General features: G+C 44.6%; 1 protein-coding gene across 2 annotated transcripts; it reads left to right on the top strand.

Moving 5' to 3' along the window:
• The first annotated feature begins 6,741 nt into the window (after positions 1-6,741).
• LOC138800477 (galanin receptor 2b-like) lies at positions 6,742-20,042 on the top strand. 2 transcript variants are annotated; one of them, XM_069982168.1, is made up of 3 exons: positions 6,742-6,892; positions 17,584-17,965; positions 18,304-20,042. In XM_069982168.1, the coding sequence occupies exons 1-3, from the start codon at positions 6,808-6,810 to the stop codon at positions 19,037-19,039; spliced, it is 1,203 nt and encodes a 400-aa protein (XP_069838269.1). In that variant the 5' UTR covers positions 6,742-6,807; the 3' UTR covers positions 19,040-20,042. The 2 variants fall into 2 exon arrangements, with proteins under 2 accessions (XP_069838269.1, XP_069838270.1); XM_069982169.1 differs by lacking the exon at positions 6,742-6,892 and having other exon boundaries at positions 17,580-17,965.
• Positions 20,043-24,628: the final 4,586 nt, after the last annotated feature.

Genomic DNA, 24,628 nt, shown 5'->3' with positions numbered 1-24,628 from the left:
GGCACAGTATGTAAGAGCTCCATGATACAGGGCACAGTATGTAAGAGCTCCATGATACAGGACACAGTATGTAAGAGCTCCGTGATACAGGACACAGTATGTAAGAGCTCCATGATACAGGGCACAGTATGTAAGAGCTCTGTGATACAGGACACAGTATGTAAGAGCTCCGTGATACAGGGCACAGTGTGTAAGAGCTCCGTGATACAGGGCACAGTATGTAAGAGCTCCGTGATACAGGGCACACTATGTAAGAGCTCCATGATACAGGACACAGTATGTAAGAGCTCTGTGATACAGGGCACAGTATGTAAGAGCTCCGTGATACAGGACACAGTATGTAAGAGCTTCATGATACAGGGCACAGTATGTAAGAGCTCCATGATACAGGACACACTATGTAAGAGCTCCATGATACAGGGCACAGTATGTAAGAGCTCCATGATACAGGGCACAGTATGTAAGAGCTCCATGATACAGGGCACAGTATGTAAGAGCTCCATGATACAGGGCACAGTATGTAAGAGCTCTGTGATACAGGGCACAGTATGTAAGAGCTCTGTGATACAGGGCACACTGTGTAAGAGCTCCATGATACAAGGCACAGTGTGTAAGAGCTCCGTGATACAGGGCACAGTATGTAAGAGCTCCATGATACAGGGCACAGTATGTAAGAGCTCCATGATACAGGACACAGTATGTAAGAGCTCCATGATACAGGACACAGTATGTAAGAGCTTCATGATACAGGGCACACTATGTAAGAGCTCCATGATACAGGGCACAGTATGTAAGAGCTCCATGATACAGGGCACAGTATGTAAGAGCTCCATGATACAGGACACAGTATGTAAGAGCTCCATGATACAGGACACAGTATGTAAGAGCTCCATGATACAGGGCACAGTATGTAAGAGATCCATGATACAGGGCACAGTATGTAAGAGCTCCATGATACAGGGCACAGTATGTAAGAGCTCCGTGATACAGGACACAGTATGTAAGAGCTCCGTGATACAGGACACAGTATGTAAGAGCTCCGTGATACAGGGCACAGTATGTAAGAGCTCCATGATACAGGGCACAGTATGTAAGAGCTCTGTGATACAGGACACAGTATGTAAGAGCTCCGTGATACAGGACACAGTATGTAAGAGCTCCGTGATACAGGACACAGTGTGTAAGAGCTCCATGATACAGGGCACAGTGTGTAAGAGCTCCATGATACAGGGCACAGTATGTAAGAGCTCCATGATACAGGGCACAGTATGTAAGAGCTCCATGATACAGGACACAGTATGTAAGAGCTCCGTGATACAGGACACAGTATGTAAGAGCTCCATGATACAGGACACAGTATGTAAGAGCTCCATGATACAGGGCACAGTATGTAAGAGCTCTGTGATACAGGACACAGTATGTAAGAGCTCCGTGATACAGGGCACAGTATGTAAGAGCTCTGTGATACAGGACACAGTATGTAAGAGCTCCGTGATACAAGGCACAGTATGTAAGAGCTCCATGATACAGGACACAGTATGTAAGAGCTCCGTGATACAGGGCACAGTATGTAAGAGCTCCATGATACAGGGCACACTATGTAAGAGCTCCATGATACAGGGCACACTATGAAAGAGCTCCATGATACAAGGCACAGTGTGTAAGAGCTCCATGATACAGGGCACACTATGTAAGAGCTCCATGATACAGGGCACAGTGTGTAAGAGCTCCATGATACAAGGCACAGTGTGTAAGAGCTCCGTGATACAGGGGACACTACATTACTGTAATGTCCTACTAGAGGTGGTTCTCCTTGTCTTACACCCAGGTAAGGGTACAAACACACAGGGTGGATCAGCAGCGGATTTCTCCCTATGAATTCGCAGTGAAATCTGCTGTGGATCTATTGCCTGTAGTTTTTATGGGAAGACATACTTGTTGACATCCCCCTGCGAGTATGTAACTGACAGCCCTGTTAACCCCAAGTCGTTTGGAGCATACTGTACCTGCTTCCTTCTCTAGCTTGCTTCAGGGGTTCCAGGCTAGACGTCCCAGTTAGCCAATCAATGGCTGTGGCAGGGGAGCGCACTGATTGGCTGAGCGGGAACCCCCGAAGCAAGCCGGAGCAGGGAGCAGGTACAGTATACTCCAGCCAACGTGGGGTTAACAGGGCTGTCAGTTACATCCTCGCAGTGGGATGTCAACAAGTATGTCTTTCCATAAAAACTACAGGCAATGGATCCACAGAGGATTTCACAGTGAGAAATCCCCTGCGGATCCACCCTGTGTGTTTGTACCCTAAGGGTCAGTTCACACGTACAGACTCACAGAGTAAATCTCGCTGCAAGTCTGTCAGGTCCTGGAGGTTCACTGTCACGCTGTCTGAACGACCGCTGCGTGTATGTAATTCTGCCGGCCCCTTAACCCCTTCTGCTCCCGCTCCGCTCCCGCTCTGTATACATTACCTGTCCTCGCTGCACGGGGTCCCGGCGTACTACTCTCCCTCCCGGCCAATCAGTGTGTTGCCCTGCCACAGCCACTGATTGGCCAGGCGGGAGAGCAGTACGCCGGGACCCCGTGCAGTGAGGAGAGGTAATGTATACAGAGCGGGAGCGGAGTGGGAGCTGAAGGGGTTAAGGGGCTGGCAGAATTACATACATGCAGCGGTCGTTCAGACAGGTGCGAGTATGTAGTGACAGGGAACTGCCAGGACCTGATAGACTCGCAGCGAGATTTACGCTGCGAGTCTGTACATGTGAACTGACCCTAAAACTAGTTTTCAGGAGCCACAGCTAGTGCAGCTAGCTTAGATAATTGCTGTGCCCTTCTCCAGCCACCAGGTGTCTCACTCCCCCTGCGCACAGCTGCAGTACAGTTAGGAAGGTTATCCTGTTTTCACACTCTCTTACACATACTTCCTGTCACATGACTCTATATAAGCTAGGGGGCTTCCTGGTCAGTGTGTGGTTGTAGTCCTGAACAGTTCCAGTATGCGAGACCACAGCAGTAATGTACTGCTGAACCTAACCTTGGGGTTACCGGAGTTAGAGGACCCACACTTGCCTACGCCATGGACTGTCACCCCTAGAGAGAAAAGGCGGTGGGACTGATCCGCAGTAGAGCACAGATGCAAGTTAGCCGCTCTCTACTGACTATGCTGGACTATATAGGAAAGATTCTACTAGTTATCTTCACACAGCGACCTGGGACTCGTACTACCTATCAGGACGGTCACCAATACTGAGAGGCAGAAGGTGGCCAGATAACAAAGATTTATCTAAATGTGAGTATGAGGAGTTCTTCAAGTCACACACTTCACACCCATCCCAGCAGAGCACATTATTACTTACACAAGGGCTCCTATCTGGCCTCTATCTGCTGCTTATTGCACAAAGCCTTGTTACCTTTCTGGATTGCATTGAAGATATTTTCAAGTAAAGTTTAAGCCTTGTGTAAGTGGGACTCTGTCATCTCTGACGCCGCCCCCCGCACCTCACACTAGTTCTACCAAAGGTCTAGGGCCCGTGTGTCCGGGGATGAGTATTACCGCTCCTGGCCACCATGACCGGTCACCCCCAAAACACCAGAGCCCACCGGCTGGTTCAGCACCAGTATCCAGCACCCCGGGCCACGGCAAACCTGCTGCCATCCATAGCATATTCTGGGTACTGCAGTTCATCTGGCGGCCAGCAGGTGGTGCTGTGGTAACACAACAGCCTCTATGTATTAGCCTTCTATATGATTCCTATAATCTATAATTTACAGCTCTCCAGCTCACCATGGTGGGATATCTTCTATACGTCTCTTATGTAACAAATCACATGCAGTCAGGGATAATAAAAAGCATTGTTTGTAGTAGTGGAACAGGACGTAGTTTGAGGTGCTGATCACAGTTGTGTCCTGTTGGAGCAGAGCTGTAGTGTAAAGCACAGCAACCGAGCAGCTTCAGCCTCTGAACACAATCACAGTAGATCTTCTATGTCTCTGCCCCCATGACAGTTCTCCCTGGTTCTGTTTAATTCCTCTCTTTTCTGACTTTTTCTTAATACCCCTTGGCTCCTGGTATCTTTGTATTCTCCAGCAGGGGGCGCTGAGTTCCTAGCCCTGACTCATTGCCTCCTGACTAGTGTTGAGTGAACTTACTGAACTGTCTGGGAACGTTATATAACCTCATTTATTTCCGTCCTTGATGCTCCAGGAGACACAGTGCAGACTCCTGAGGCGGGAGGTGTGCGGGTTCATCTACACCCGCCGGATTAACAGTGGAATATACCGCCATCTACTCTGCACTTATATTACTTCTTCTTATCTATGGATAGAAATGTTTATCCCAGGCAGCTTTACCTTCACTTATAAGTCTTTCCTGATATGGTTTATGCCTCACACCCTCCACCATTTGTGTAGCCGGCTTTGGGTCGGTTCTATTGTATCAATATCCTTTTGAACTGGACACAGTATTCCAGATGTGATGTCACTAGAGCTCTATACAATCCCCCTCACTACTGGTTACATATATATATAAATTCACAATGGAAAAGCCCATTCAGTGACACGTAGAAAAATTCAACAGGTAATGTTCTGTGTTTCAACATCAATGACTCCTCGAGGGCTATAAGATAAGTCAATTTGCAAGAACTGATGGAATGAATGAAGATCTGGGTCTATAATCTCTAGAAATGCAGGACCTGCGGACAGGACCAGGACATCGACAGGACATGTGACCAGTGACGTCGTTCTTGACAGAACGTTAGGGTCAGCACTAGCTGATGTTAGCTGAGTCTCCCTTTGACCAGATCCTGATCAGCAGTAATTGGGAAGATCTTGACCTAATATAACCAGGATTATAAGTCTTCAGATTCTAGACAACAGTGATAGAGGTTCTGTGTGTCCAGCTCTTGGTTGGTCTTTATGTTCCAGGGTCCTCTCCCCCTATGTAAGACCCGCTGGCAGGGTCCTTTCTCCCTATGTTAGCCCTCATGGGCAGGGTCCTCTCTCCCTATGTAAGCCCCCGCGGGCAGGGTCCTCTCTCCCTATGTAAGCCCTTGTAGGCAGGGTCCTCTCTCCCTATGTAATCCCTCGCGGGCAGGGTCCTCTCTCCCTATGTAATCCCTTATGGGCAGGGTCCCCTCTCCCTATGTAAGCCCTTGTAGGCAGGGTCCTCTCTCCCCATGTTATTCCTCATGGGCAGGGTCCTCTCTCCCTATGTAATCCCTTATGGGCAGGGTCCTCTCTCCCTATGTAAGCCCTCCCGGGCAGGGTCCTCTCTCCCTATGTAAGCCCCCGCGGGCAGGGTCCTCTCTCCCTATGTAAGCCCTCGTGGGCAGGGTCCTCTCTCCCTATGTAAGCCCTCATGGGCAGGGTCCTCTCTCCCTATGTAAGCCCTCATGGGTAGGGTCCTCTCTCCCTATGTAAGCCCTCATGGGCAGGGTCCTCTCTCCCTATGTAAGCCCTCCCGGGCAGGGTCCTCTCTCCCTATGTAAGCCCTCATGCGCAGGGTCCTCTCTCCCTATGTAAGCCCTCCCGGGCAGGGTCCTCTCTCCCTATGTAAGCCCTCATGGGCAGGGTCCTCTCTCCCTATGTAAGCCCTCCCGGGCAGTGTCCTCTCTCCCAATGTAAGCCCTTGTAGGCAGGGTCCTCTCTCCCTATGTAAGCCCTCCCGGGCAGGGTCCTCTCTCCCTATGTAAGCCCTTGTAGGCAGGGTCCTCTCTCCCTATGTAAGCCCTCACGGGCAGGGTCCTCTCTCCCTATGTAATCCCTCACGGGCAGGGTCCTCTCTCCCCATGTAATCCCTCACGGGCAGGGTCCTCTCTCCCTATGTAAGCCCTCGCGGGCAGGGTCCTGGGCAGGGTCCTCTCTCCCTATGTAATCCCTCACGGGCAGGGTCCTCTCTCCCTATGTAATCCCTCACGGGCAGGGTCCTCTCTCCCTATGTAATCCCTCACGGGCAGGGTCCCCTCTCCCTATGTAAACCCTCGCGGGCAGGGTCCTCTCTCCCTATGTAAGCCCTTGGGGGGCAGGGTCCTCTCTCCCTATGTAAGCCCTCCCGGGCAGGGTCCTCTCTCCCTATGGAAGCCCTCGCGGGCAGGGTCCTCTCCCCCTATGTAAGCCCTCATGGGCAGGGTCCTCTCTCCCTATGTAATCCCTCACGGGCAGGGTCCTCTCTCCCTATGTAATCCCTCACGGGCAGGGTCCTCTCTCCCTATGTAATCCCTCACGGGCAGGGTCCTCTCTCCCTATGTAAGCCCTCGCGGGCAGGGTCCTGGGCAGGGTCCTCTCTCCCCATGTAAGCCCCCGCGGGCAGGGTCCTCTTTCCCTATGTACCAGTCTGCCATTTGTCTAATTCATGTAATGTGTTATGATCTTGTAATGTTCCTGTTTGTCCCCCTTCTCTTATATAGCGCTCCAGAATCAAAGGGGGCTTTATAGATAAATAACTGATAATAATACTAATAATAATAATAATAATAACAATAATAATAATAATAATAATAAGAAGAAGCAGAAGAGGATCTTGGTCCTCTAAGTACATTGTGTGAACATAGCCTTATACTATATAATATCATCAGGCCAGGAGTCATGTATCTGGCAGCATCTTCTTTCTGAGCTCTTCTTCTTCACACCTTGCTCCCATCATTAGATACCCAGCGGAGCCCTCATATGCCCTCTGTACCATCCCAGGAGGATATAACACCATGTATGTCATTCTCTCCTATCTCCGCCAGGTTCCTCTGGAGAAGTCGCCGTCATCTGCAGTTATTCTCCATCTATAGCGGCATCATCCGGGGACACAGCCTCTTATAGAGAACCATGGCAACCTGTGCCCACAGGGGGGGCCTATCACCAGCCTGTACAGAGGGTACAATACCATCCCACCACTATACACACAGAACAGGTGAGGATTGGTGTTCTCTATCTACAGAAGACACCATGGAAAGTCTGCAACCCTAATGTCTCTCCAAGCTGATACATACACATCTAGTATTCTCTGTTATCAGCTGTTTTACACTGGGCAGAAGCTGTCTGTATGACAGGTGGATGTAAGCTATTGTTCCCTGTTATCAGCCAGTTCAGGAGGGGCTGATGCTTATTGACTTCTATAGAGGCAGAAATAAATGCAGGGTTATTAGATCTGCACTGGTGTAACTACCAGGGTGGCAGCCAAGGGGCTCTGTGCTAGTTGAAGGGTCTGAATACTTATGCAATCTGTTATTGTACCAATACATAAAAATACTCCTCCTATTTTGTGTATACAGCTCCTAAGCAAACCTATGTGTCTCCATGGTAACAGACTACAACTAAATGATGTAGTCATGTGTCACTCTCTCTTCTGAAGTACAGGAGGTAAGGGGAGTAACACACGACTGCAGGTTCAGGCTACAACTATAACCATGGAGGCACATAGGTCTGCACAGGAGCTGTATACTCAAAACCGTAGGAAATATTTATTTAAGATAATATGCATATTGATTATTTATTATTACTTTAGATGCATTGGAGCAATAACAACAAAGTATTCATAGGCTATAAGCTACTGGAGGCAAAAACATAATACAAATGGGGATCCATGCCATTAACAACTACAGAGATAAATAGACAGGAGATAGATAGATAGATAGATAGATAGATAGATAGATAGATAGATAGATAGATTAGGAGATAGATAGATAGATAGATAGATAGATAGGAGATAGATAGATAGATAGATAGGAGATAGATAGGAGATAGATAGATAGATAGATAATAGATAGATAGATAGATAGGAGATAGATATATAGATAGATAGATAGATAGATAGATAGATAGATAGGAGATAGATAGATAGATAGATAGATAGATAGATAGATAGATAGGAGATAGATATAGATAGATAGATAGATAGATAGATAGATAGATAGATAGATAGATAGGAGATAGATAGATAGATAGATAGATAGATAGATAGATAGATAGATAGATAGATAGATAGGAGATAGATAGATAGATAGATAGGAGATAGATAGATAGATAGATAGATAGATAGATAGATAGATAGATAGATAGATAGGAGATAGATAGATACTGTAGCTAGATAGATAGTTCTATCTGGAATGGATACACAATAATATGTTCACACTACGTATATTTCAGTCAGTATTGTGGTCCTCATATTGCAACCAAAACCAGGAGTGGATTAAAAACACAGAAAGGATCTGTTCACACAATGATGAAATTGAGTGGATGGCCGCCATTTAATGGCAAATATTTGCTGTTATTTTAGAACAACGGCTGTTATATTGAAATAATGGCCGTTATTTACTGTTATATGGCGGCCATCCACTCAATTTCAACATTGTGTGAACAGAGCCTTTCTGTGTTTTCAATCCACTCCTGGTTTTGGTTGCAATACTGACTGAAATATACGTAGTGTGAACGCAGCCGGGGCCCGGGTACAAACACACACCATATACGCAGCAGATTTGATGCTGTGTTCAGTTATTTAGATCTAATCTGCTGCGTATCTGCTGCGTATCGCGTAGAAGTAGCCTAAACGTATACATATCAGTAGTTTGCTACAATGTATCAGTGCAGGTACTCTGGATCCAGACAGTTCAGCTCACAGAGGATTGTCTAGACTGGATACAAGTGTAACAAACCCTCAGCTGTGAGAAGTATCAGGTGTATACAGGCATCCATGTACACCAGGATCTAGAATACAGATTGGAGTTGAAGCAGAAATTATATTATAAAGTTTCTGCCCTTCTCCCTATATGATGACTGAGAGGAGACCTGCCCCGGTCATGGATCATCACTTGTATCACTCAGTTGTCAGGGTATCGATTGCTGCTGATTGTTATTACAGCCTCAGTGTGTGTCAGTGTGTCAGTGCCCCCCTCCACATCACTCGCACTATGAGGGGCTGTGCTTTGGTGCCTGGCAGGCAGAGGAGGAGCAGTCACGTCTATTACAAGGTAACCAGGCTGGCAGCAAGTAATGCTGAGCTGTGCTCCTACTGAGGAGACCGAGACCACCAGAGTCTATGGGATAACCCCCTGCCCTGGCACCTGGAGCATCAGTGGATGGGTAAGTGCACACACCTGTAATGGGCGAGTATTCAGTGCAAGGTCATCTCCAGCAGGGGTCACCTGGAGCAGGGGTCACACACTTTATACTGGTGCTGTCACCACCATGACCTGTGACTACACACTGCCTCCATGGGATCATACAGTGTCCTCTCTAATAACTTTCTGCTTATGAGATGGGATCTGGAAGTGGAGGGTGTGATGGGACCAGAGACCTATAGGAATTCTAGAACAGCAGCATTCACACTAGATTGTAAGCTCTGCAGGGCAGCAATCTCTCTCCATGTACTGCAATGATGTGAGATGTGTAGAAGAGTCTGTGAGGTTTGTAGTAATTTTCTGCATGAATGTAATAATATGTGGGAGGAGAAGTGTAAAGAAATGTCTCTATTGTACAAGAATGTAAGTTCCATAATACCGCATAACTACTATAATACTGCTCCTATATACAGGAATATAACTACTATAATACTGCTCCCATATACAGTAATATAACTACTATAATACTGCTCCCTATATACAGGAATATAACTACTATAATACTGCTCCTATATACAAGAATATAACTACTATAATACTGCTCCTATATACAGGAATATAACTACTATAATACTGCTCCTATATACAGGAATATAACTACTATAATACTGCTCCTATATACAGGAATATAACTACTATAATACTGCTCCTATATACAAGAATATAACTACTATAATACTGCCCCCTATATAAAGGAATATAACTACTATAATACTGCTCCTATATACAGAAATATAACTACTATAATACTGCTCCTATATACAAGAATATAACTACTATAATACTGCTCCTATATACAGGAATATAACTACTATAATACTGCTCCTATATACAGGAATATAACTACTATAATACTGCCCCCTATATACAAGAATATAATTACTATAATACTGCCCCCTATATACAAGAATATAACTACTATAATACTGCCCCCTATATACAAGAATATAACTACTATAATACTGCTCCTATATACAAGAATATAACTACTATAATACTGCTCCTATATACAAGAATATAACTACTATAATACTGCTCCTATATACAAGAATATAACTACTATAATACTGCCCCCTATATACAAGAATATAATACTTTCCCTATGCATTATAATATACAACATGAAACATGCAGTTTGCGGTGAGTTTATTCAGATCTTGTCCATATGGCCGGTTATGTAATCGCTGTATAATCATCAGCATTCCCCCGTATGGCGGTAGCGCAGGGTGAGCCCCATGGATCAGTGGTGATTACCCTTGTGGGTGACTACTTCTGTAGGTTACCCTCTTGTGCCCGTGGCTGGCAGCGTCCCCTCCTGTTCTCCTGGGCTGTACTTATTGCTGTTGATAACTTGGCAGCTGCCGTATACCTGACAGTGTGACATGAAGCAGCAGCCGGAGCGCCCGCACATTTGTACGTATGGGGTTGGGGCTGCGGTTTTACATGGCAGGAAAGTTGGCGCTGCCCTTGTTTGATGTTGGTTTCAACTAATTGACTTGAACAGGAGGCAAGTCAGTAATTCTCCTGCTCATTATCGCCGCCCCGGGGGGTGGAATAGATGGAAATGGTTGAAATTTGGGAACGGTAGTGTGGTGGAGAATGAGGGGACACGTGATGACATCCTGTCACTCTGTACATAATAGAATCCTCTGAATCAGATTGATCTATGACTATGGAAGAAGATTTATAGGGCTTAAGGATAAGAAAAAAACATAAGAGAAAGATATTGTCTTCCAGAAAGTGCGCCACCATTGTCCTTAGTTTGTGTTTGGTATTGCAGCTTAGTTTAATTGAACTGAACAAAGTTGTAATACCACACACAGCCTGAGGACAAAGGTGGAGCTGTTTTTGGACTATAGAAGTCCACCTTCAGAGATCTTGAGCATGGTAAACAACTGAAAGGTTAGAAGGCTGCAGATTAGACTGTGTTCACACAATGTTTCTGATGCATTTTTGCCATGATTTTGGCAAAATTGCACAGAAAACCCATCAAAACCCAAACTGACTAGTCAATCTTCTTGGATATACAGTAATATAAGCATCAGATACACCTGTATTCAAGCTGCTTGGATATACAGTAATATAAGCATCAGATACACCTGTATTCAAGCTGCTTGGATATACAGTAATATAAGCATCAGCTGCACCTGTATCCGGTCTGCTTGGATATACAGTAATATAAGCATAAGCTGCACCTGTATCCGGTCTGCTTGGATATACAGTAATATAAGCATCAGCTGCACCTGTATCCTGTCTGCTTGGATATACAGTAATATAAGCATAAGCTGCACCTGTATCCGGTCTGCTTGGATATACAGTAATATGAGCATCAGCTGCAACTGTATTTAATCTGCCAGGTTATATAGTAATATAAGCATCAGCTACACCTGTATCCAGTCTGCTTGGATATACAGTAGTATGAGCATCAGCGGCACCTGTATCCGGTCTGCTTGGATATACAGTAATATGAGCATCAGCTACACCTGTATCCAGTCTGCTTGGATATACAGTAATATAAGCATAAGATGCACCTGTATCCTGTCTGCTTGGATATACAGTAATATGAGCATCAGCGGCACCTGTATCCGGTCTGCTTGGATATACAGTAGTATAGGTGTCAGCTGCACCTATATCCAGTCTGCTTGGATATACAGTAATATAAGCATCAGATACACCTGTATCCTGTCTGCTTGGATATACAGTAATATGAGCATCAGCTGCAACTGTATTTAATCTGCCAGGTTATATAGTAATATAAGCATCAGCTGCACCTGTATCCTGTCTGCTTGGATATACAGTAATATAAGCATAAGCTGCACCTGTATCCGGTCTGCTTGGATATACAGTAATATGAGCATCAGCTGCAACTGTATTTAATCTGCCAGGTTATATAGTAATATAAGCATCAGCTGCAACTGTATTCAGTCTGCTTGGATATACAGTAATATGAGCATCAGCGGCACCTGTATCCGGTCTGCTTGGATATACAGTAATATGAGCATCAGCTACACCTGTATCCAGTCTGCTTGGATATACAGTAATATAAGCATCAGCTGCACCTGTATTGAGTCTGCTTTGATATACAGTAATATAAGCATCAGCTGCACCTGTATCCAGTCTGCTTGGATATACAGTAATATAAGCTTCAGATACACCTGTATTTAAGCTGCTTGGATATACAGTAATATGAGCATCAGCTACACCTGTATTTAATCTGCCAGGTTATATAGTAATATAAGCATCAGCTGCACCTGTATCCAGTCTGCTTGGATATACAGTAATATAAGCATCAGCTACACCTGTATTTAATCTGCCAGGTTATATAGTAATATAAGCATCAGCTGCACCTGTATCCAGTCTGCTTGGATATACAGTAATATAAGCATCAGCTGCACCTGTATTGAGTCTGCTTGGACATACAGTAATATAAGCATCAGCTGCAACTGTACTCACCTCCAGAGCTGCATTCACAATTCTCCAAGCTTACTATGATCGGAAGAGCAACAATAAGGTCCCATAACAGAAGTCAGGATCAGATCCAAGTAGTTTATGCCAAATATTTGCTAATGTATTCTGTGTTTTGTGCACGTTTTATACTCGGAGGTTGTAATAAGTGACGACATCTATAGTTAATTGTGACTTAATAGCAGCCCTGTCACCCTCATCATGGCGCCGGCACAGAGTGATGTCTGCTTGTTCCTTCTACAAAAGACAAAAAACAAGGAACAACAGCACAAAAACAGGACGGTAACATTTGAATTACAAATCACCAGTCAAACAAAACAATTCAAAGCTCAAATACTGTTCACATTTTTCACGATAAGGAGCTCCAAACGCCTTGAGTTACAGGGTAAAGTTCTATGTACCCGGAGCCACCACTAGAGGGAGCAGTTGCAGGAGTAATAAGTGAGGTCATTGGCCTTTGCAAATTAATTTCTTATTGCTATTTTCTTAATATGTCACTGACTCCTGTGATATGATAGGCCTGTTCTTTGTGAGGTCACTGACTCCTGTGATATGATAGGCTTGTTCTCTGTGATGTCACTGACCCCTTGTTGTCTGTGATGTCACTGACTCCTGTGATACGATTGGCTTGTTTTCTGTGATGTCATAGGCTGCACTTTCTGTGATGTCACCGCTTCCTATGGCTTCATAGTCTGCACACTCTGTGATGTTATTGGCTCTCCTGAATGAGTTGTGTGGTGTCCCACCACGGGTGTTTCTAGTCTGGCACCTGTTGCGAAAGCCTTGTACTCTAAAGTGGAGTGGGGATGAGGTTGTATATGAGTTTCGCCAGCAGATGTCACCATGTATAACTTTATGTGTTGCGCAGCTGTAGTTACTAAAGAGTTACTGTTCTGTTATCTGATTCTGTGAACCAATAGGAGATGCTCTTTCTCTTCTACCTCTTCTTATCTTACCTTCCTTCTTCTGCACACTCTCTTCTCCACAACTCACAGGGACTCTTACAAACCCTGTAGGAAGTAGTTACTTGGGCAGAGGAAGTGTAGCGTTACTTAGTCAGTTTCCCTCTGATTCTCTGAGGAGTAGGACTCACACAGATCAGGCATCCCTGCTGTACTTAGCCAGGGCCTCTCTCTGCCAGGTTCCCTGTCCGGCACAGACCAGCTGTGGTAGTGGACAGACACACGTGTATGGAGACTTTCTTTCCACAAGCTATAACTACAGACACTATGCAGTGCTAGGCAGCTAAAAGAGGACAAGTTAGACATCACCCCAGCCCACGCCGAGAACCTCTCTTAACAGAGCAGGGCAGTATCCTAGACAGAGGAACTGACCCGGATAGAACAAAGCAACTGTATAAAGGTCTACGTACTCTATCTCGCAGCACAGGTGACACCGGATAATTTCGGGCACTTAGCTACTCTCAGGTAACCAAGACGGGGCTTGTGTCACCCTCATAGGACGGGTAATCCGACACTGCAGGGCAGAAGATGATTCTAGAGACAGTAAGGTAGAAACACGGGCACAAGTTTTCTCTTTTCAAGAGCACATTACTACTTTGGGTTGGGGCTCTCCCGACAAACTCTTCTCAACTACTCTACTCTTCTCGACGCTAAACCAAACCAGCACTACTACTCTACCTCAGACCTTAAGCATCTCTCAGCACAGATTCAGTGAGCACAAGTCTGTATTATAGAAGTTATCTATCAATCAGCTATGTGGTATTGCAAGAGACTTTCCGTAAAACTTTATTTATTCTACTGGGACTCGGTGATAATTGCACCAGCACCGACACACCGGCTACACTATCCTTGGGTCATTTCCCGCTTTCGGTGGGTGGCGGTACCGACAGTCCAGGTGGGTCATATGCTTTACTCCAACCACTGACATGACATCATCCCGGCGATTGGGCACCACAACAAGGAGCACCACAGTGGGATGCGTTACCTGTGATGTCAAAGGTTCTTGCAGATTGGCTGGTTGCATTCTTTGTTATAGGCGGCGCTCTCTATGATGTCACTTACAGGATAAGCAACTTTCTCTGTGATGTCACTGGCTCTTATGACCTGATAGGCTGTGATCTTTGTGATGTCACTGCCCCTTGTGACACCCCCCCCCCCCTCCACACACATTGACCCATCTCCCCTAACTCTGACAACCCCAGAGGCTACAATGACGGCCATATTGGTTGTCACCCAAGCCACGTATAGTGACATCCGCCGTGGTGCTAACTTTCCTCCTGGCTGTTATCTTTGTATTGTCAGCGACTCCGATACAAGAATAACCAGGTAATGTCTTCTGTTCCTGGATACAATGGATGTGATAAGGAGACCCTAGATCCTGAGGAGAGATGATGGGATTTCTTATTGCCGGCACTCCGGCTCCCGCTGGAACGTTCCTCCCGCTTCCCCATAATATGTACAATTGTCTCCAGTCAGGAGCGGAGTAGGAGGGGGGGAGACGCTGCCGGCTTATATAAACATCTCCAGCTTCCAGCTGCTATAATGGGGGCCGCTCAATGAGGAGCTGAGGAGTGCTCTGCTTATACCGGGGGGAGTGGCTGCATGCAACCTGTAGGGGGCGCACCACACTGTATTATGGAGACACTACCACCTATGGAGATACTGCCCCCTATGGAGATACTGCCCCCTATGGAGATACTGCCCCCTATGGAGACACAGCTCCCATAGAGATACTGCCCCCTATGGAGATACTGCCCCCTATGGAGACACTGCCCCCATAGAGATACTTCCCCCTATGGAGAAACTGCCCCCTATGGAGACACAGCCCCCTATGGAGACACAGCCCCCATAGAGATACTGCCCCCTATGGAGATACTGCCCCCTATGGAGACACAGCCCCCTATGGAGACACTGCCCCCCATAGAGACACTGCCCCCTATGGAGACACTGCCCCCCATAGAGATACTGCCCCCTATGGAGACACTGCCCCCCATAGAGATACTGCCCCCTATGGAGACACTGCCCCCATAGAGATACTGCCCTCTATGGAGACACAGCCCCCTATGGAGACACTGCCCCCCATAGAGATACTGCCCCCTATGGAGACACTGCCCCCTATGGACAGACTTCCTGATGGGTGAATCACGCAAAAGCCGCTGAAGCCTAGACTATTAGTGTCAACACCATACAAGAAAGTCATGTATTGATATTTAAGATTGATATCTAATGTTTTGGGAAAATAGAGGAAACTTAGAGGGGTAGTTCACCCCAAAAAATTTCTTTCAAAGCAACTGATGCCAGAAAGTGACAGAGATTTGTAATTTACTTCTATTAAAAAAATCTAAAGTCTTCCAGTACTTATCATCTGCTGTATGTCCTGCAGGAAGTGGTGTATTCTTTCCAGTCTGACACAGTGCTCTCTGCTGCCACCTCTGTTCATGTCAGGAACTTTCCCAAGCAGGAGAGGTTTTCTATGGGGATTTGCTGCTGCTCTGGACAGTTCCTGACATGGACAGAGGTGGCAGCAGAGAGCACTGTGTCAGACTGGAAAGAATACACCACTTCCTGCAGGACATACAGCAGATGATAAGTACTGGAATACTTTAGATTTTTTTAATGGAAGTAAATTACAAGTCTCTGGCACTTTCTGACACCAGTTGATATGAATGAAAAACATTTTTTTGTGAACAACCCCTTTTAAAGGAATACTCCAGGCAAAGCTGATATGCTGTATGATGCTGAGCGCAGGGCCCGAGGGGGCGGAGCATGACTCATCCTATACTTTATTAATCCATTGAACTAAGCCCTTCACTATGAGGACTGCAGCGGACTAGTTTTGATGTATTACTCTGCTATAATGTTCTGACGTGTGAATGGAGTCTGATTACGCTCCGGCAGCAGATGGTGGAAATCTTTTTTTTTTCTTTATTGATTAAAAAGATCTATTAACTGTAACAGAAAAATGACAATTTCCTGTAAGATATTAAGCTGCCACAATGTCAGAGCCGCGGTGTATTGTTACCAGCGTTCGGCATCTCCGGCGCTTATTACAAGACGGCTTATAATCACATGACCCCGGGATGGTCACAGCAGATAAGAAAGGACATTTTCCTGTACTACACAAGGAGCCTTGTTTTTTTAATACTTTTTTTACACAGCGTATTTTCTGCTGCGATACGCAGCAGATACGCAGCAGATTCGATCTAAATAACTGAACACAGCATCAAATCTGCTGCGTATACGGTGTGTGTGTGTTTGTACCCTAAGACTGATGCACAGGATAGTCAGTAATATGGGAAAGGACTTGGCTCTACTAGATAAGTGTCCAAACAATGGAAACTGCAGCTCAATGTTTCCAAATATAAAAATAATGCACTTGAGGAGGAGAATTCCTCTATCTGAGTATGATATCAGCAGTTCTGAAGACTTCAGAGGAGAAGGATTTAGGGGCGTTCATTTAGGTTCAAACCTAAAATCATTGGTCACCGCCCGCTCATCGGTACGTGGAATAGCAGTGTGCGGCGGGCAACCGATGATTTAAAAACATCATACTTTACCTATCCAGGCTGCAGGTCTTCTCCTTCTCCCGATCCCTCGCGCAGCAGCAGCTTCGGAGCGGCCTGTCTGAGCTGACAGACCGCTCAGCCAATCACTGGCCAGGACCGCCGCTGCGAGTGATTGGCTGAGCGGTCTGTCAGTTCAGACAGGCCGCTCCGAAGCTTCTGCACGCGGGATCAGGAGAAGGAGAAGACCTGCAGCCTGAATAGGTAAAGTATGATGTTTAAACAAAGGCAGCAAGGACATCGGTAACAATGTCCCTGCAGCCCTCGACAAACGATTATCGGGCTGTATAATTGGCCCAGTAAACGAGTGCCGATCTAGCAGATTGACGCTCGTTTACATTGTTGATCGGCCCTGGTTGGCCTGTGGAATAGGACCCTAAGTCCATAGAAAGATGCTGACAACCACCATGGGGACGGTCAAGGTCACCATCACTGTATTGAACTCTAAACTTTTTTTTTAATTCGGTTTCTCTGTTTATTTTGCCGCTCCTCCAGTAGGGTCCATGTCGGACCACGAGGACTTTGCGTCCCTAGCCGTCCCCTGGAATTCATCTGACCTCAATCTCTTCAACCCGGCCAGCGTGGTTGTCCCAGTCATCTTCTCGCTCATCTTCCTGCTGGGCACAGTGGGCAACAGTCTGGTCCTTGCTGTTCTTCTAAGGAGTGGCCAGAGGACACACAACACCACCAACCTCTTCATCCTCAACCTCAGTGTGGCAGATGTCTCCTTCATCATCTTCTGCGTACCCTTCCAGGCCACCATCTACTCCCTGGAAGACTGGGTTTTCGGAGCTTTCATGTGCAAAGCCGTCCACTTCTTCATCTACTTGACCATGTATGCCAGCAGCTTCACCCTGGCAGCGGTGTCTGTTGACAGGTATGGGGAGTGAGCCGGTCTGGGGAGGGTTTCATTGACCTGTTCTTAGTGCGTAGACATCCGAGAAGGCGGATTGTCTTGTGAAAATGGTTGTACAATGTAGTCAATGCAGTGGGCTCTTCACAATGGGAAGCCCAAAATGTAAGAAATCTACGGCCATCTTTATGGGGCCGGTCATCTGTCCCATTGTACATAAGAAGGACCAAGAATGTTGAGCTCTGTTATTCCTGATGCTCTGTTCCCTCCTTGGTGTTGGGTGACAACCTCTGACAACTATCTTATGTAGACCACATATAAAGGCAAGAACATTAATACTCCTTCTATTGTTTCCTCCGCAGATACTTAGCCATCCGTTATCCTCTGCGCTCCAGAGAACTGAGGACTCCGTGCAATGCCGTGGCCACCTTGGCTATTATTTGGGGTCTCTCGGTGGTCTTCGCAGGACCTTATTTAAGCTATTATGACCTGATGGATTTTGAGACCAGCCACATTTGCATGCCAGGGTGGAAGGAAAGGACTCGTAAGATTATGGACACCGGCACCTTCATAGTAGGATATGTCATCCCTGTGCTGATAGTCAGTCTGTCTTACACCAGGACCATTAAGTACTTGTGGACTGCTGTCGATCCTCTAGAAGACATGTCGGAGTCTAAGAAAGCTAAAAGGAAAGTGACCAAGATGATCATCATTGTCACCGTCCTCTTCTGCCTCTGCTGGCTTCCTCACCATGTGGTGGTTATGTGTTACCTCTATGGCGATTTCCCATTTAACCAGGCCACCTACGCCTTCCGACTGCTCTCGCACTGCATGGCCTATGCCAACTCTTGCCTCAACCCCATAGTCTATGCTTTAGTGTCCAAGCACTTTCGTAAGGGATTCCAGAAAGTCTTTAGCTGCCTCTTGAGGAAGAAGGGTCGGAATAAAGTGCACGTGGTCAATGCTGCCAATGCTGAGCCTGGCTTTGATGCCGCGTCCACTGAAGTGTCCCACATAAATGAAGACCATGGAAAGAGGAATGTGCGGCAAGCTGGTGGTAACCACTCGGATTCCTCCAGACCACTGGGCACTCCATGACCAGGAGCAAAGAAGGTGAAGAAACATTATGCAAGGCTTCCTAGAGGCGTAGTAGTAAGAGGTCTGCAGGAACATGGATGGTAAACTGGTGGAAATCTTTTTAGTCGAGTGCAGACTTGAACCTGCTCAAAGAAGACGAAAAGCTTCTGAGACATCACATGGGCTAGCACAAAAAATTCCAGCAAAATTTTGGAATTAACCTAGCATTGTGTTGGACTTTGGCTCCTTGGGCCCACCAGAGGGGATTCTGAGGGCCCACCCCCCATTTATACAGAATATGTATACATCTGTAGCTTGTATTTCAAACTGAAAGGAGACTCTATTAGCAAGCAGTTGGGGGTTGTCTTCTTCTGGAGGTGAAGCGAGGATCTTCTAGTTCTCCGTTAGGTCAGTCTGACCTTGTAGATGTTCTTTACTTGTTTCTAGTAAACCGTAATGGATTCGACCAAGATCCTCAAAAACATTGCAGAACTGAGAGGAACCCAGTGGATCATGATCTCAAAGGTCTCGAATGACTTGATGACGAAGATCTCTTTATAACCTACAAACATTGAACTTTTGGTCAAGCTTTAAGTTTGATGTCAAGGCCAAGAGTTCACCCGAGATGTGATCACAAGTGACAGGAAATTCTACACAAAAAAGTTGATAGTAAAAAGTTTTGAATTTGCTTTGCATCTGTTGAGCCTGTTGCCATGGCAATGTCTGTCTCTTTAATGTCTCAGGAAGGAGGTGGACGTCTTAAGCTTCCCCGGGAGGCAGCTTTGTGGATGTGACTATATTATTACATGTACAGTTATCGAAAAGGGCAAAGGCCAAAAACACAGGGGCTGAGCGCAGAGTGGACACCAGGATCTCAGCATGGAGGCTGTATACCCTGAGGAATTAAAGTGACTGTAACCTCTGAGTGTAAAGATATGGAATGTTAGTATCAGTCTATGCTCATATTACCCTATACATCGGGAGAGGGGAATCTGAGGGGGTGAAAGCGAAACTCCAGTCTGTACTTATTGTCTATATATATATATATATATATATATATATATATATATATATATATATATATATATATATTCCTGTATATAGGGGACAGTATTATAGTAGTTATAGCAAATGGAAAAAACAGATCCGGGCACTCACCGGCAAGGTAGGATTTCTTTATTCAGGCACTATGTTCAGCGGGGAAGGGAGGACAGGTGGAGGTGCGGGCGCACGCTACCCCAGGACAGCTGTTTTACGGCTGATTGCCGCTTCCTCAAGCTTAGGGTATACCCTAAGCTTGAGGAAGCGGCAATCAGTATAGGGAGCAGTAATATAGTAGTTATATTCTTGTATATAGGAGCAGTATTATAGTAGTTATATTCCTGTATATAGGGGCAGTATTATAGTAGTTATATTCCTGTATATAGGAGCAGTATTATAGTAGTTATATTCCTGTATATAGGAGCAGTATTATAGTAGTTATATTCTTGTATATAGGAGCAGTATTATAGTAGTTATATTCTTGTATATACGAGCAGTATTATAGTAGTTATAGTCTTGTATATAGGAGCAGTATTATAGTAGTAATATTCTTGTATATAGGAGCAGTATTATAGTAAATATATTCTTGTATATAGGGGGCAGTATTATAGTAGTTATATTCCTGTATATAGGGGCAGTATTATAGTAGTTATATTCTTGTATATAGGGGCAGTATTATAGTAGTTATAGTCCTGTATATAGGGGCAGTATTATAGTAGTTATATTCCTGTATATAGGGGCAGTATTATAGTAGTTATATTCTTGTATATAGGGGCAGTATTATAATAGTTATATTCCTGTATATAGGAGGCAGTATTATAGTAGTTATATTCCTGTATATAGTAGTTATATTCTTGTATATATGGGAAGCAGTATTATAGTAGTTATATTCTTGTATATAGGGGGCAGTATTATAGTAGTTATATTCTTGTATATAGGAGCAGTATTATAGTAGTTATATTCCTGTATATAGGGAGCAGTAATATAGTAGTTATATTCTTGTACATAGGGGCAGTATTACAGCAGTTGCAGTATTTTAAGCTATGCCAGATGTGCTCTAAGCATTGTCACTTCCTTTCCCTGCTCCTCTGTATAATATGCATACGGCAAAAATAAAGTATAGACTGGAGTTTCATTTTTTAAAGAAGTTGTCTGTGGAGCAGAAGAAATCTCAAGCATTCGGTTCCCAGGTGGTCCCTCCTTGTATATCTATGTCTTGTAAGGAAACTCTGCAATGTAATATACACCTGTGCCCTCACATTTCGGAAGGTATACTTCGAAGACATGGAAATACAGGAAGTGAGTTTTGGATGCAGAAGGCCTGTGCCATATTCCACTCACTGGACATTTCTTTGAACCTTTTGTGTGGTAATGAGTTCATGGACTTCCACAATTTTTTATATATACTTTACTCAACAGAATTCCACAAAGCTGTCTTCAAATAAAGTGACTGATGTTACCTACATTCTTTCTGTTCCTTCATAAAGTAGAGGCTGACATTTTGCCTTTTTTTGGGGGTTTGGACAATTTCAGCCAATCCCCTTTGATTTCTGAGCTCCAGACAGGTTACAGCTGATTGGCTGATTGAGGGAATGGATAGAGGACAGGATTCTTTACATTCACAGCATTGTTCAGAGATCACATATTAATGCTGTGAAAAATAAACATTTCTGGGCATTCTGTAGGTGTCTGAGAGTATTCCCTATACACCTTACATGTGTGCCTGTTATTTCCCTCCCCCCCACACTTATGTACATACGAGGCAGTTACAGGCCGCACATACTAAGTGTGGAGAATTATTGGAGTCATAAAGCAGGTTGCATTAGGGTGATTACAGGATCATAAATGAGCCATAAAGAAGGGGGGGGGGGCATTAGCCACCTGACGGGATACAATATGAATGGGTAGGTTTAGTCCTTTTTATTACAGCCGTAATGACTTATAGTAATTGTGTTACCCGGCAACCGTGTAATTAATCAATTAACCATGTGAGGGAACGGAAGCCATAATGAGACCTATCAGTCTGTTCCCGGCAGCTGCTTCAGGTTACAGCATATCTATCGCCAATGTCGGGGCTGTTAATATATTATAGGAATAATGGGGATTTCATTCTATTAATACAGGGATGGGAAACCTTCGGCCTTCCCGCTGTTGCAAAACTACAATTCCCATCATGCCTGGACAGCTAAAGCTTTGGCTATCCAGGCATGATGGGAATTGTAGTTTTGCAACAGCTGGATGGCCGACGTTTCCCCATCCCTGTATTAATGCATAGGCTGAGATATGCACAACATCTGCTGCAAAGCTTATCCACCCACTCTTAGGCTGGGTTCACACTACGTATATTTCAGTCAGTATTGTGGTCCTCATATTGCAACCAAAACCAGGAGTGGATTAAAAACACAGAAATGATCTGTTCACACAATGTTGTAATTGAGTGGATGGCCGCCATATAATGGCAAATATTTGCTGTTATTTTAGAACAATGGCTGTTATATTGAAATAATGGCCGTTATTTACTGTTATATGGCGGCCATCCACTCAATTTCAACATTGTGTGGACAGATCCTTTGTGTTTTTAATCCATTCCTGGTTTTGGTTGCAATATGAGGACCACAGGAGAACAGGAGAAGGAGCATTTTTGTCTGCTAAGATATATTACAAAGTTTCCTATATTTACTTGCACTATTGACCTGTGCAGAGTGTTCAAATAAATGACAGTGCCTGTTTAGCCAGTGGAACAGGGATATATATATATATATATATATATATATATATATATATATATATACTGAATGTTCCTGGTAATAAGTCTGGTCACCCGCATATATGATAGCCAGGCTTTAACTTTGGGAATCCTGGTGGCCAGTGGTTTATTTACACATGTGATATCAAAGGAAAAAATGTTGCGGCACACGTCCAATCTTTGCTCGTGATAATTTATTGTTCACATGCTCGTGGATACAAACAAGAACATAGGCTACGATCGCTCGCGCTCTCACCGCGCTTCCTCCTGGCCCATACGTCATTACTACACCCACCCCCTCTATATACATGTGTGCAGTTAAAGAGACAGTACAGTTACAAATGACAACTATATGAAACACACCATAAATAGTGAAAATAAAAACAATGATAATGCAAACATTCGGATATAATAGAAATAAGCAATAACTTTAAATATCATATAATAAAGTGCCATCATAGAGTCCATTTATAATATTGCTTGTAAATCTGTGCGGTCATTGAGACCTAACGGACCCAAAGCTCCTGTGCGTAGGATGAATTCCATTTCTTTTTTCAATAATAAGGCATGTTTATCACCACCTGTTTTCAAGTTGTTGATACGTAACAAACCCATAAACTTCATGTTTGATACATCACCCTGGTGTTTGTCTCTAAAATGTTGGATCAGTTTAGGACATCCCTTCCCTGTTCTGATTGAGCGCAGATGTTCTGAAAAACGTTTAAACAAAGGTCTTATTGTTTTGCCTATATAGAAGAATTTACAGTTACAGGTAATCGTGTACACGACATAAGATGTTCTGCAAGTAATAAAATCATTAATAAAAATATCGTGGCCTCCCAAACAGACCCATTGAGTGTTATTCATGTAGCTGCAATAACTGCAGCTACCACATTTGTGGTTACCCTTTGGGAGGTCACGATTAAGCCAGTTACCAGATTTACTCTCTGATGCCATACGACCATGGACCAATTCATCCCTAAGATTAGTACATCTTTTAAAAGCCACTATAGGGCGTTCACCCATGACCTCCTTTAGGAGTTCGTCCTCACCAAGTACATGCCAGTTCTTGTGGATAGCTGTTTTTATAATGTTGTTCATCGGGCTATGTCTGAAGCTGAAAAACATCCTATTGGGTGAATCCTTTTTATTTTTACGCGAGTAAATCAAATTCTTACGTGTAAGACCTCTGGCTCGCTCTAAGGCCCTATTCACATTTATTTCTGGATAACCGCGACTAGTCAGACGTATTCTCAATTCATTAGCCTGGGTTTCAAACCCCTCATCTGAATTGTTAATACGGCGTAGCCGAACAAACTGACCGTACGGTATGGCCTCCTTCACATGCTGCGGATGAAAACTCTCATACCGCAACAGTGAATTGGTGGCCGTTGGTTTGCGAAAACCGGATAGACATAAGGTACCATCACATACTTCTAGGTGCACATCTAGAAAATCCAGACTCTGGCCCCCGAAGCAAGATGTAAAATGCATGTTCACATTGTTGTTGTTCATATAATCCAAAAATTCATAGAATTGAGATTTATTGCCTGACCACACAATCAATATGTCATCGATAAATCTCAGAAAAAGTTTTATGTGTACAGAAAACCGGTTATTTGGAGAAAAAATAATATCTTTTTCAAGATCGGCCAAAAATAAATTTGCGAAAGTAGGTGCGACCGGCGTCCCCATCGCCGTCCCAGCCCGCTGACAGTACCACCGGTCAGCGAACTGGAACGAGTTATGGGTGAGCACCAATCGCAACATGTCACACAAAAAATCAATGTAAACTGTGTCATATTGATCCAGGGATAGCAAGT

Source organism: Dendropsophus ebraccatus, chromosome 9 (genome assembly GCF_027789765.1).
Source record: "Dendropsophus ebraccatus isolate aDenEbr1 chromosome 9, aDenEbr1.pat, whole genome shotgun sequence".
NCBI classification, from domain to species: domain Eukaryota; kingdom Metazoa; phylum Chordata; class Amphibia; order Anura; family Hylidae; genus Dendropsophus; species Dendropsophus ebraccatus.
Note: the sequence above shows the minus strand (reverse complement) of the source record. Positions and strands in the feature narration are given on the sequence as shown.

Coding starts and splice junctions, on each gene's coding strand:
- LOC138800477 (XM_069982168.1), top strand. CDS start 6,808: ATGGCAACCTGTGCCCACAGGGGGGGCCTATCACCAGCCTGTACAGAG. Junction 6,893..17,583: donor CCACTATACACACAGAACAG/GTGAGGATTGGT, acceptor CCGCTCCTCCAG/TAGGGTCCATGTCGGACCAC. Junction 17,966..18,303: donor GCAGCGGTGTCTGTTGACAG/GTATGGGGAGTG, acceptor TTTCCTCCGCAG/ATACTTAGCCATCCGTTATC.